At 37.0% G+C, this 13,721-nt stretch overlaps 1 protein-coding gene across 1 annotated transcript in view; it reads right to left on the reverse strand.

The window, feature by feature from the left end:
* The window catches only part of BTBD1 (BTB domain containing 1), a 59,395-nt gene that overhangs the window by 9,368 nt on the left and 36,306 nt on the right, over positions 1 to 13,721 (reverse strand). The window contains exon 5 of the mRNA XM_002749179.6: positions 5,303 to 5,495. Coding sequence (XP_002749225.1) covers positions 5,303 to 5,495 — 193 coding nt within the window. The remainder of the gene's footprint in view (positions 1 to 5,302; positions 5,496 to 13,721) is intronic.

Raw genomic sequence — 13,721 nt, forward strand, 5'->3', positions numbered from 1 at the left:
TTGCTGATGAAAACAAAAGTCAAATTCTTTAAAAAAAATTTATTTTTATTTTTTTATTTAGACAAGGTCTTGCTCTGTCACCCAAACTGGAGAGCAGTGCTGCGATCATGGCTCATTGCAGCCTCAACCTCCTGGGCTCAGGTGATCCTCCTGCCTTAGCCTCCTGAGTATCTGGGACCACAGGTACATGCCACTACATGCAGCTAATTTTTAAAAAAATATTATTTGTAGAGACGGGTTCTCACTATGTTGCCAAGGCTGATCTTGAACTCCTGGGTCCAAGCGATCTTCCTACCTTGGCCTTCCAAAGTGTTTTGATTACAGGCGTGAGCCACTACACCCAGCCAAAAGGCACAGTCTTAATGCTTTAGGTAAACATTGTCAAGTTGCTTTCTGGAAAGATAACATTTTATAACCCATAAGGTATAAAGATCGTTTTTCTCTCACTCTTATCAACCATGAGTATTTTTCATTTCTTTTTACCTTGGAGAAACTGACATTGACAAATTACATTTATACTTTATTATTATTTGACACAGGATCTCACTTTGTCACCCAGTCTGGAGTGCAATGGCACGATCTCCGCTTGTTGCAGCCCAACCTCCCAGGTTCAAGCTATCCTCCCACCTCAGTCCCCGCAAGTAGCTGGGACTAGAGGCACACAGTACCATGCCGAGCTAATTTTTATATTTTTTTGTAGAGATGGAGTTTTGCCATGTTGCCCAGGCTGGTCTTGAACTCCTGAGCTCAACAGATCCACCCACTTCAGACTCCCAAGGTGCCTGGATTACAGGCATGAGCCACTGTGCCCAGCCTATTTATTTGATTATCAATGAGGTAAAACATTTGCTCATATGCTTACTGCCCACTGATTGTCTCTCTAATGAAATACCAAACTCATGTTCTTTTCTCATTTTTCTTTACAGATCAGTTTGTCTTTTGAATGTAGATTTGAAAGATCACGTTATATATAGATGATAGTTACTTACGCTTTGTTAGCAATATCCTTATAATAAGTTTCCCATTTGTCATTAACCATAAAGTTAAACTTTATGGTGATTTTGTACTTAAAAATTTTGAATTATCTGTTTTCAAAATTATGATGTATGCCAAGTTTAGAGAGGTCTACCTCATCCTCACAGTATACAAACATTCACCTGTTCCAGCACTTTCATGGCTTCTGTTTTGTTTAATGTTAAAATTTTTATTTACATGAATACTGCTACATCGGATCAGTAAGGATCTAACTTAATTTTCCCAGTGGTTAATCCTTACCTCGCCTTTATCTTATTATTTTTTGAGACAGGGTCTTGCTCTGTTGCCCAGGCTGGAGTGCAGTGGTGAGATCACAGCTCACTGCAGGCTCAACCTCCCAAGTTTAAGCGATCCTCCTTCCTCAGCATCTTGAATAGCTGGGATTACGGCTGCATGCCACCATGCCTGACTAATTTTTGTATTTTTTGTAGAGATGGAGTTTCACCATGCTGCCCAGGCTGTTCTCAAACTCCTGGGCTCAAGTGAGCCACCCACTTCAGCCTCCCAAAGTGCTGGGATTATAGGTGTGAGCCAGTATACCTAGCCATATCATTTTCTAAATGTTCATTTATATTAGGTTAGTTTCTGACATCTATAGTCTGTTCCATACAGCACTAACTTCCTATAGCTTTACAATACTTTGTCATGTCATCTGTATTACTATTATTAAAAGAGAAACATGGGCCAGGCATGGTAGTTCATGCCTGTAATCCCAGTACTTTGGGAGGCCAAGGTGGGTGAATCACCTGAGGTCAGAAGTTCGAGACCAGCCTGGCAAACATGGTGAAAACTCGTCTCAACTAAAAATACAAAAATTAGCTGGGTGTGGTGGTGCACACCTTTAATTCCAGCTACTTGGGAGGCTGAGGCAGGAGAATCAATTGAACCTGGGAGGCGCAGGTTGAACTGGGCCAAGATAATGCCACTGCACTTCAGCTTGGGCAATAGAGGAAGACTCCCTCTCTCAAAAAAAAAAAAAAAGAGAGAGAGAGAGAAACATGTACTCTTCCAAATTAAGTATTAAGAATTCTGTTGGCTAGGTGCAGTTGCTCATGTGTGTAATTCTAGTACTTTGAGAGGCTGAGGCAGGCAGATCACTTGAGGTCAGGAGTTCATGACCAGCTTGAACAACATGGTGAAACCCCTTCTCTACTAAAAATACAAAAAGTTAGCTGGGCATGCTGGCACATGCCTGTAGTCCCAGCTACACGAGAGGCTGAGGAAGGAGAATTGCTTGAAACCTCGTGGTGGATGTTGCAGTGAGCCAAGATCATGCCACTGCACTCCAGCCTAGACAACAAGAGTGAAACTCTGTCTCAAAAAAAAAAGAAAGAAAGAAAGAAAGAAAAAAAATTAGCCAGGTGTGGTAGCACATTCCTGTAATCTCAGCTACTTGGGAGGCTGAGGTAGGAGAATCACTTGAATCCGGGAGGTGGAGGTTGCAGTGAGCTGAGATCTCGCCACTGCACTCCAGTCTGAGCAACAAGAGCAAAACTCCATCTCAAAACAAACACCTCATTCTAGTATATTCTATTTTCTTTATTCCACAAAACAGAAAACAGAGTTTGGAAGTGTTAAGTGTCTTGTTTGAGGCTGCCCCACTAAGAGGTGCCAGAGCTGGAATTCAAGCCACACCCAACTTGCCAAAGAGCCAGTTTCTTGCACTCCACTGCATTATCCCTCCCTGTCTCCACCACTGTAGAAGAGCTGAAACAGGAAAGTAGAGCCTTGCCTTGTTCAGCTGCAGCTGGAAACATGCTGGTCTGGCAACTAAAGTCTTTGCTGAAAAAGACTAAGAAAGTGCCCTGAGTATTGGCTTTACAGGTTACAGACAAATTTCAGCCAGTAGGCAAGTTCAGAAATACAGACACCTTGAATAGGATCAATTACATATACGCTTTTTATCTGGAACCTTTAAAGAAAATGTATGTGGCCGCAATGCTGCTCATGGCATTTAAGACCTAACATGCCTGTACTGTGCAGGTAAAACTGCCTCATCGTGCTGATACATACATATATGTACGGCAACTGACTACTTCAGTTTGTCTTCTAGCATTGTCCTGCCCAAAGTATATGTATTGAACTACACATTTTACTATCAGTTACGTTTATTTCTCCTTTATAACTAGATCACTTATCAATTTAAAAATGTATAAAGCATATTATCTATGAATTTTATTTCAGTTAATAAAGTGGGAATTACAAAATATTTATTAAAAAAGAACTGGGTGTGATAGAGTTTTAACTATTAATGTATATAATGCCATTAGCAAATTGTCAGAATTATAGTAACACTGCTGAAAAGAGCATGGATAGTCTGAATCTCTATCTTGAGGCTTCAACAGTTTATCATGTAAACAAGTATTTTTCTAGGCCTAACCTAGTAATAATTATATTGGGAATGAAGGTGAAATTTTATCAAAAGCCTTTCTGACATCTGTTGAAATCAAATTGTTTTTCTTCTTTGATCTGTTGTGAGAATTATACTAACACATTTCCCAATACAGAGCCATTCTTTCAATCTCTAAATAAACTCTGCTCATCCAGTGTTATTCTTCTAAGTACAGATTCAATACCCTAATGTTTTACACAAAATTTCTTCTTTATACTGAGATTGATCTAGAATTTGTCTTGTCTGATTCCTATATAAAGGTTAGGCTTCCTTCAATAATTAACCAAGAAATATTTTGTTCTTTTAATGCTCAAGGAAGCTATCTGTTCCTTGAAGATTTGACAAAACTCACCTGTAAAAACCACCTTGTGAAGGGACAGTTCTTTGATAACTTTTAATTCCTTCCATGGTAATTGGTCTATTCAGGCTTTCTTCTTCAGTCAATTTTGATAATTTATATTTGCCTATAAAATGATCCATTCCATCAACATGTTCAATTTATTAGTACAGAATAAACCCAGAATTAAAATAAAAATGTCAGCATATAATTATATTCCCCTTTTTACCGCTAAATATGAATGTTTATTACTTTTGCCAGAGGTTTATTTATTTTATTGATCTTTTAAAGAAACCAGCTTACGGATTTATCAATGCTACTATTTTTAATTCATTAATTCTACATTTATCTATTTCCTTTCTCTTTTCTTAGTTATTTTGCTATTCGTTTTCTAGCTACTTGGACTGAATGCTTAAATCACTTATTTCTACTCTATTTACTAAAAGTAGTTAATTATTACTTTTTCTTTGTGTGCAGCTTTGGGCTCATCCCTTAATTTTTTTACATATAGTATTATCGTGAATTATTATTAGTCTACAAGTTCATTTTTAATTTCCATGTTAGCTCAAGATTTATAATAGTCCCCCATCCAACCAGATTCCTTTTTTTTTTAAAACAAACTTGTTCTTAATTTCTAGTTTTATACTAAAGTGCTATTAAATAAATGCAAATTCATAAGTTACATTTTGTGAAAACTGGCACTGATTCTATTCTGACATTTAACCTAAAGAAACACAGTAAAGCAAAGATAATTTCTTCAACAGGATTATAGTATGCATTTTTCAAGATTCTTGATTTTTTTCTCAAAGCTTTTATAAATGTATACTGAGATATTTTCCCTGCAACATCTATGCAAAGAAAAAACTCACACTAAACATAGTAAGGTTAAATTTATTAAGTTGTAGCCCTAAGCCTGTAAAAATAGTGTTTGATCAACTAAGGTCTAGAACTCAGCCCATTAGCAGGGGTGATCCAAACAAAAATCACATAACAGTGGAGTGCAGTGGCTCACCCCTGGTGATCCCAGCACTTTGGAAGGCTGAGGCAGGTGAATCACTTGAGGTCAGTAGTTTGAGACCAGCCTGGACAACATGGTGAAACCCCATGTCTACTAGAAATACAAAAAAATTAGCTGAATGTGGTGGTGTGTGCCTGTAATCCCAGCTACTTGGGAGGCTGAGATGGGAGGATCGCTTGAACCCAGGAGGTGGAGGTTGCAGTGAGCAAGATCACACCATTACACTCCAGCCTGGGTGACAAAGTGAGACTCCATCTTGGTGGGGAAGAAATCACATTAACAGAAGGTCCAACTCAATCCTTTCTTACTCTAATTTTTTCTTAAGAAGTCACCCTCACTCATAAATCAGTGAGGAGGGCAGGATGCCTCAGTGACTTCTTCTTTCCTGTATGAACTTAGAAGTTCATTTAAAAAAGCATAAAATGAAATGTTGGTTAATTATTTCCCATAACATATAAATAAAGGCCAAATGGTAACTGCCACTCCCACTCTACCCCCATGTCCGCAGTATGACAGATACCTGATTCGATCACTTGTCCCACTGTAGCCCCAGCGGCTCTCTACTTGCTGGAATCTATTGATGCAGCATTCCTTTCCTCTGAGGCAGCATCTCGGTCGGTCAATGTATTCAACTCGGGGTTTAGGATTGACAGTAAAATGAAGAAAGAGGTTTACCACTTCACGATCTGACAAAATTCCAGATTGAGCAGGACCTGTGGAAATATAAACATAAACCTAAAAAAAAGCAATTTGATTTCAATTCCTAACTTTGGAATACTCCACTTAATGTAAATTCAAATCTAGAGGATGTAATGTAAAAATAGGGAGGAAAATCTTAGCATATATAATTTTTGCATTTATTTTAAAGTTTTGATAAATTCATCTGAGGTTAATTAAACACAATAAAATGTTAAAAACATTAATTAGTCAAAACTTAGATCCAGGAATAAATGCTGTTCCTTATAAAAGTGCTAGGAGGATTCCTTTCTCACCTTATACAAAAATCAACTTAAGATGGATCAAAGACTTAAATCTAAGAAACCGTAAAAATTCTAGAAGATGGCATCAGGAAAACTCTTCAAGATATTGGCTTAGGCAAAGAATTCATGACTGAGAACCCCAAAGCAAATGTAACAAAAACAAATAAATGGAACCTAATTAAACTAAGAAGCTTCTGCACAACAAAAGAAATAATCAGCAGACTAAACAGACAACCTCCAGAGTGGGGGAACATATTTGCAAACTATGCACCCAACAAAGGACTCATATCCAGAATCTATAACTCAAACAAGTCAGCAGAAAAAAAAACAAATAATCCCACCCCCCACACACAAAGTGGGCGAAGGACTTGAAGAGACAATTCTCAAAAGAAGATATACAAGCAGCCAACAAACATACGAAAAATATTCATCACTAATTGTCATGGAAATGCAAATTAAATCCGCAATAAGATAACACCTTACTGTTGCAAGAATGGTCATAATTTAAAAATAAAAGAATAATAGATGTTGGCATGGATGTGGTAAAAAGGGAACTCTTTTACACTGCTGGTGGGAATGTAAACTAGAACCACAACTATGGAAAAGAGTATGGAGATTTCTTAAAAAACTAAAAGTAGAACTACCATTTGATACAGCAATTCCACTGCTGGATATCTACTCCAAGGAAACTAAGTCATTACATGAAAAAGATACTTGCATGTACATGTTTAGAGCAACACTATTTGCAACTGCAAAAATGTGGAGCCACTCTAAATGCCCATCAACCAATGAGTGGATGAAGAAAATGTGGTATATATACACCATGGAATACTACTCAACCATAAAATGGAATGAAATAATGGCCATTGCAGCGACTTGGATGGACTTGCAAGCCATTATTCTAGGAAAAGTAATTCAGGAATGGAAAACCAAATATTGTATGGTCTCACTTATAAGTGGGAGCTAAGAAGCTGTGAGGAGGCAAAGGCATACTGATATAATAAACTTGGGGACTTGGTGGGGAGGAGTGGGAAGGAGGTGAGTAATAAAAGCCTACATGTTGGGTACAATGTACACTGCTCAGGTGATGGGTGCACCAAAATCTCAGAAATCACCACTAAGAAACTTACCCATGTAACCAAAAACCACCTGTTCCCCAAAAACTATTGAAATAAAAATTTATATTAAAAAAAGATGACAGGAAATCCTTTCCAAAGCCAGTAAAAGCAGTCTAAAAATAAGAGACTGAAAAACAGAAATTTGGTTTAGGAAGTCATAATTCAGAAAAATCTGAATTATGACTTCCTAACAGTCAAGACAAGAGTCTCGATCTGTTTGGAGTGCAGTGGTGCGATCTTGGCTAACTGAAACCTTTGCCTCCTGGGTTCAAGCAATTCTCCTGCCTCAGCCTTCCTAGTAGCTGGGACTATAGGCGTGCACTACCATGCCCAGCTAATTTTTGTATTTTGAGTAGACACGAGTTTCACCATGTTGGCCAGACTGGTCTCAAACTCCTGACCTCAAGTGATCTGCCTGCCTCGGCCTCCCAAAGTGCTGGGATTACAGGCGTGAGCCACCTCGCCTGGCCCATAATTCAGATTTTAATGTAAACTGCTCCCCCAATTTAAAAATACTAAATTTAAAAAGTTTTAATATCACACACAAAATTATATCAGCCTGCCAGATCTGGCCCAAGTTTCATTATTTGCAACCTCTGTATGAGGAAAGATTACAAAGTAAAAAATATATATAATTTTTTACAAAGTAAAAAATATATATAATTTTTTACAAAGTAAAAAATATATATAATTACAACTTAAAATCTGCACCTTATAAGGCAAAAAAGAACAGAATGGAAACTACGTAAGATCGAAAGAGATGGAGATGAAAACTCATATAACATTCTGAGAATGAAGAGAACTAGGGAAAAAATATTAAAATGTTAAGGTGATTAAAATGATAAAGAGCAGAGACCAACATATCTGGTCCTGAAGAACCGACAATAAGAAAATTTCCTTAGTTGAAAAAAAAGGTCTTCAGATAATGAAAACTATGTTCAGATATGTATGCATGTACCTACCTAAAAAAATGAAAAGAAGATACGCTACAGTTAAGAGGGGTAATCAAAATAAAGAACTCAAGAATGTATGTTAGATAAAAAAGATACACCAAGGCACATCATCATAAAACTGCTAAAGAAAAAAACAAAACAAACCCCAAAGATAATGTGAAATCTTAAAAGCACCAGCAATAAAGATATAATTATTATTAAAGAAGTAATAATTCAATATTAGAAATCAAAGGGAATAAGGCCAGCCACAGTGGCTCATGCATATGATCCTAGCACTTTGGAAGGCTGAGTGGGTGGATCACTTGAAGTCAGGAGTTTGAGACAAGCCTGGCCAACATGGTGAAACCCTGTGTCTACTAAAAATACAGAAATTAGCCGGGTGTGGTGGGTGCCTGTAATCCCAGCTACTTGGGAGGCTGAAGCAGGAGAATCGCTTGAACCTGGCAGGTGCAGGTTGCAATGAGACAAAATTGTGCCACTGCACTCTAGCCTGGGTGACAGAATAAGACTCTCTCTCAGGAAAAAAAAAAAAGAAAGAAAGAAAAAGGAATAGAATTGCATTCAAATGACAGATGAGAGTAACTGCCAACCTTGAGCTTTCTACCCAGGAAAACACCCTTCAAAAAGAAGGTAAGCTGGGCTCAGTGATGTGCCCCTCTAGTCTCAATTAATCAGGAGGCTGGGGTGGGAGGACTGTTTGAGGTTAGAAGTTTGAGGCTGTGAAGAGCTACTGTATTCCAGCCAGGGGAACATAGCAGGTCCCCATCTCTTAAAAAAAAAAAAGAAAAAAGTAAGATAAAGATGTTTTTGACTAAAGAAAAAAATAAGAGTTGAAAGAATCTGGGTAGTATCTACCTGTTCTAAAAGAAATACTGTCGGGAATTCTTCAAGCTGACAGAAATGATCCCAGATAGAAGCATGGTCCTACAGCAATGAAGAGTACCAAAAAGGCAAATATACAGGCAAATCAAAATGATTACTGACTTAAGAAAATAATGTTTTGTGGGCTTTATAACATATGAAAAATTAAAATAAACGACATAGTAGCACCAAAGGCTAGAGAAGGTTAAATGTAGCAAAAGTATCAATAATGCCTTTATATTGCATGGAAATTCTCAATTAAAAATTTTTAATTTTATTTATTTTTCTGAGAAATAGTCTCACTGTTACCCATGTATGGAATGCAGCAGTATGATCACAGCTCACCGCAGCCTTGATTGAACTTGTGGGCTCAAGTGATCCTCCCACCTCAGCCCCCTGGGTAGTTGGGACTACAGGCATGTGCTACCACTCCAGGCTAATTTAAAAATCTTTTCTTTGTAAAGATAGGGTTTCACCATTTTGCTAAGGCTGGTCTTGAACTAGACTCAAACAATCCACCTGTCTCAGCTTCCCAAAGTGCTGGGACTAAAGGTGTGAGTCACTGTGCCTTGACTAAAAATTTTAATTTTTAAGATTTAATTGGAAAATCAATAAGGATATATTCTTGTAATAATAAGGACAACCCAATAAAATAATAATAAAAGAATGTTTAATATAAGAGGCTGAGGTGGGAGGATCACCTGAGCCCAGGAGATTGAGGCTACAGTGAGCTGAGATCATGCCACTGAATTCTAGCCTGGGTGACAGAGGAGACACTGTCTACAAAAAAAAAAAAAAAAGTAAGTTTAATAAAATAGTAATTTTATTAAGTATAAAATGAACCAAATATTCCAAATAAAAGGTAAAGTCTGTCCAACTGAATTTTCGAAAAACAAAGCTTACAAAAGACATAGTTAAAATAATGTAAGGCTAAAAGTAAAAGGATGAGAAAAGATAAAGAATTTTTAAAACCTTGAGAAACTATACCAATATCACACAAAGACTTTAAAACAAGAAGTTTAGGCTGGGTGTGGTAGGTCAGACCGTAATCCCAGAATTTTGGGAGGCTGAAGTGAGCGGATCACTTGAGGCCAATAGTTCAAGATCAGCCTGGCCAACATGGTAAAACCCCATCTCTACTAAAAATACAAAATTTAGCAGGGCATGGTGGTGCATGCCTGTAGTTCCCCACTACTAAAGAGGCTGAGGCATGAGAAGGGCTTGAACCCAGGAGGTAGAAGTTGCAGTGGGCCAAGATTACACCACTGCACTACAGCCTGGGTGACACAGGGAGACTCTGTCTCAAAAAAAAAAAAAAAAAAAAAAAAAAAAAAAATCATAAAACAAAAACTCCTTTAATTAAAGTGGGATACATAGTAAAGATAAAGAAGCAAATTCAATTAAAAAAGATAATCCTAAATTTGAATGCACTTAATGATAACAGTCTCAAAATGGAAAAAAAAACTGATGGAACCAAAAGGAAACACAATCTCAATCATATCCTGAGATTTTTTTTTTTGAGACTGAGTTTCACTCTTGTTGCTCAAGCTGGAGTACAATGGCACAATCTGGGCTCATTGCAACCTCCGCCTCCCAGGTTCAAGTGATTCTGTCTCAGTCTCCCCAGTAGATGGGATTACAGGTGTGTGACACCATGCCAGGCTAATTTTTTGTATTTTTAGTAGAAACGGCATTTCACCATGTTAGCCAGGCTGGTCTCGACCTCCTGACTGACCTCAGGTGATCTGCCCACCTCAGCCTCCCAAAGTGCTGGGATTACAGGCATGAGCCACTGTACCTGGCCCAAGATTTTAATCTATGTCTTTTAGTAACTGATAGAACAAACAAAATCACTAGATACATAGAAAATTTGAACATCATTAGTATATTTTCCTTTCATAGACATAGTATTCAATCTGTTAAACACAGAGGACTATTCAGGTTTTCTGCACATAACAAATAAGAATACATTCTTCTCAAGTATATATGGATACTCATTAAAACTACCATATGGGCCAGGTGCTGTGGCTCACGCCTGTAATTCTAGCACTTTGGGAGGCCGAGGCGGGTGGATCACCGGAAGTCCAGAGTTCGAGATCATCCTGGCCAGCATGGTGAAACTCTGTCTCTACTAAAAACACAAAAATTAGCCAGGTATGGCAGCGCATGCTTGTAATCCCAGCTACTCAGAGGCTAAGGCAGGAGAATCACTGGAACCTGGGAGGTGGAAATTACAGTGAGCAGACATCACGCCACTGTATTCCAGCCTGGGTGACAGAGTAAGACACTGTCTCAAAATAAATAAATAAAAAGAAATAATAAAACTTCTATATGCCAGGCCAAAACAGATATCAACAAATTTCAAAGGGCTGAAATGATATGGAATGTATTTTCTGACTACACTGGAATTAAGCCAGAGAAGTCAGCAAGAGCAAGATAAGAAGAAATCCCAAATATTTGGAAATTGAGTTATCAGTTTATAACCTGAGTCAAAGAAAAAAATCAAAAATTAGAAATTTTTAATTGAATGATAATGAAATAAAAAATTGTTGGGGGGGGAAGGATGCTGAGGGAAAAAATTATAGACTTAAATCTATGTATTCTAAAAGGATATAGGCTGACAATCTAAGTATCTCAAAAAGTCACAAAGACTAATGAAATAAATAATCCCAGCAAATTAAAATCAAAGAAAGGAAAGGAAGAAAGTACTGAAGAAAAAGGCAGAAAGTAATGAAATGGAAAACATACAACAACAGAGAAAATAAAGTCAGAAGTTGGTTCCTGGAAAAAATTAGTAATACGAACTCTTGTACACTGGGGGGGAAAAAAAAGAAAATATTCCTAACTTTTATATGAGGATAATCTTGACAATTTCATTGCAAGTAAAAAATAGATAGACTAATTTCTCTCATTCAGTAGTCATAAAAATACTAAAAAATTTCAGCAAATTAAATCCGGTAATATATTAAAAGGATAATGCATAACAACCAAATCTGATTTATGTAAGGAATCTAAAATAGGTTTAAATTGGAAAATCAATTAATGTAATTCACTATATTCACAGAATAAGGGGGATAACTGTATCATTACCTCAAAAAAAGTAGAATAAAAATAACCTGATTCCTCCAAAAGAAAGCAAGAAATGAAAAAAAGAAACAAAAAACAGATGTGACAAGTGGAAAACAAATTGCCAGATGGTAAACATAAACACAAATATATCTGTAATTACATTAAATGCAAGTCAACCAAGTAGTTCTGATAAAAGATAAAGTCTGTCAGATTGGATTAAAAAATTATTGGCATATTCAACATCATTAATCATCCATGATATGAAATTCAAAACAACACTGAAATACATCCTCACACCCACACAAATGGCTAGAACTACAAAAATTAGCAATACCAAGTATTGGAGAGGATGTGGGCAACTAGAACAAGGTCTTATGTCTCTTCACTTTGCTGATGAGTGTAAACTGTTACAACCACTTTGGGGAACCATTTGGCAGAATGGCAGGATCTACCAATGCCGACCATATGCACACTCTGTATATGAAGAATCAATATAAGATAAATCTTATATTGATAAATCAATATAAGAATCAATATAAGTAAAATAAAAATTTGAACACACCAACAGAACAACAAAAGACATGAATAATGTTAAGGAAAATAAAATGGTCAATAAGCATAATGAAATACAATTCAGCCAGACACACTGGCTAAGAGGCTAAGGCAGAAGAATCCCTTGAGCCCAGAAGCTCATGGCCAGCCTGAGCAACATAGCAAGATCTCATTTCTAAAACCAAAATAAAATTGAAAATTAAAAAGAAATGCAATTCAAAACAATCATGAAATAGTGTTAAAAACAAAAACCATATGATTGTCTCAATAGACATGGTAAAAGCTTTCTGTAAAATCCAACTTCTCTTCATGAAAAAATCCTCAACAAAGTAGGCATCAAAAGAGTATCCCCAAAATAACAAGAGCCATCTATGACAAATCAACAGCCAATACCACTCCTATTCAACACAGTACTGGCAGTCCTAGCCAGAGCAATCAGGAAAGAAAAAGAAAGAAAGAGGCACCCAAATAAGAAAAAAAAGGAGTCAAACTATCTCTCTTCACAGATGATATGCTTCTACATCAAGAAAATCCTAAAGATTCCACCAGGCTGAGCACAGTGGCTCATGCCTGTAATCCCAACACTTTGGGAGGCTGAGGCAGGGCAAATCACCTGAGGTAGGAGTTTGAGACCAGCCTGACCAACATGGTGAAACCATGTCTCTACTAAAAATACAAAAATTAGCTGGGCATGGTGGTGGGAGCCTGTAATCCCAGCTACTCAGGAGGCTGAGACAAGAGAATCACTTGAACCTGGGAGGCGAAGGTTGCAGTGAGTCAAGATTGTGCCACTGCATTCCAGCCTGGGCAACAAAGAGCAAAACTCTGTCTCAAAAAAAAAAAAAAAAAAAAAAAACTGCTAAATTTGACTGGCTTAAAAAAAAAAAAAAAAAAAAAATCCACCAAAGGGTCCACGAACTGATAGACAACTTCAGTAAAGCCTCAGAATATAAAATTAATGTACAAAAATCAGCAGCATTTCTATACACCAATAATGTTCAAGCTGAGAGCTAAATCAAGAATGTAATCCATTTACCATGGCCACACAAAAAATAAAATACCTAGAAATAAATCTAACCAAGATGTATTTCTACCAGATATTTTTACATCCATACATCTCGGTTAGATGTATTTTTACCAAGTAAAAGATCTTTACAAGGAGAATTATAAAACACTGCTGAAAGAAATCACAGATGACACAACAAATGGAAAAGCATTCCATACTCATGGATTAGAAGAGTCAATATCATTCAATGGCCATACTGCCCAGAGCAATCTACAGATTTAATGCTATTTCTATCAAACTGCCAACATCATTTTACACAGAACCAGACAAATATTCCAAAATTCACATGGAACAATAACAACAAAAGTCTGAATAGCCAAAGCAATTCTAAGCAGAAAGT

The sequence above is a fragment of the Callithrix jacchus genome, chromosome 6, assembly GCF_049354715.1.
Source record: "Callithrix jacchus isolate 240 chromosome 6, calJac240_pri, whole genome shotgun sequence".
In the NCBI taxonomy this organism is placed as follows: Eukaryota; Metazoa; Chordata; class Mammalia; order Primates; family Cebidae; genus Callithrix; species Callithrix jacchus.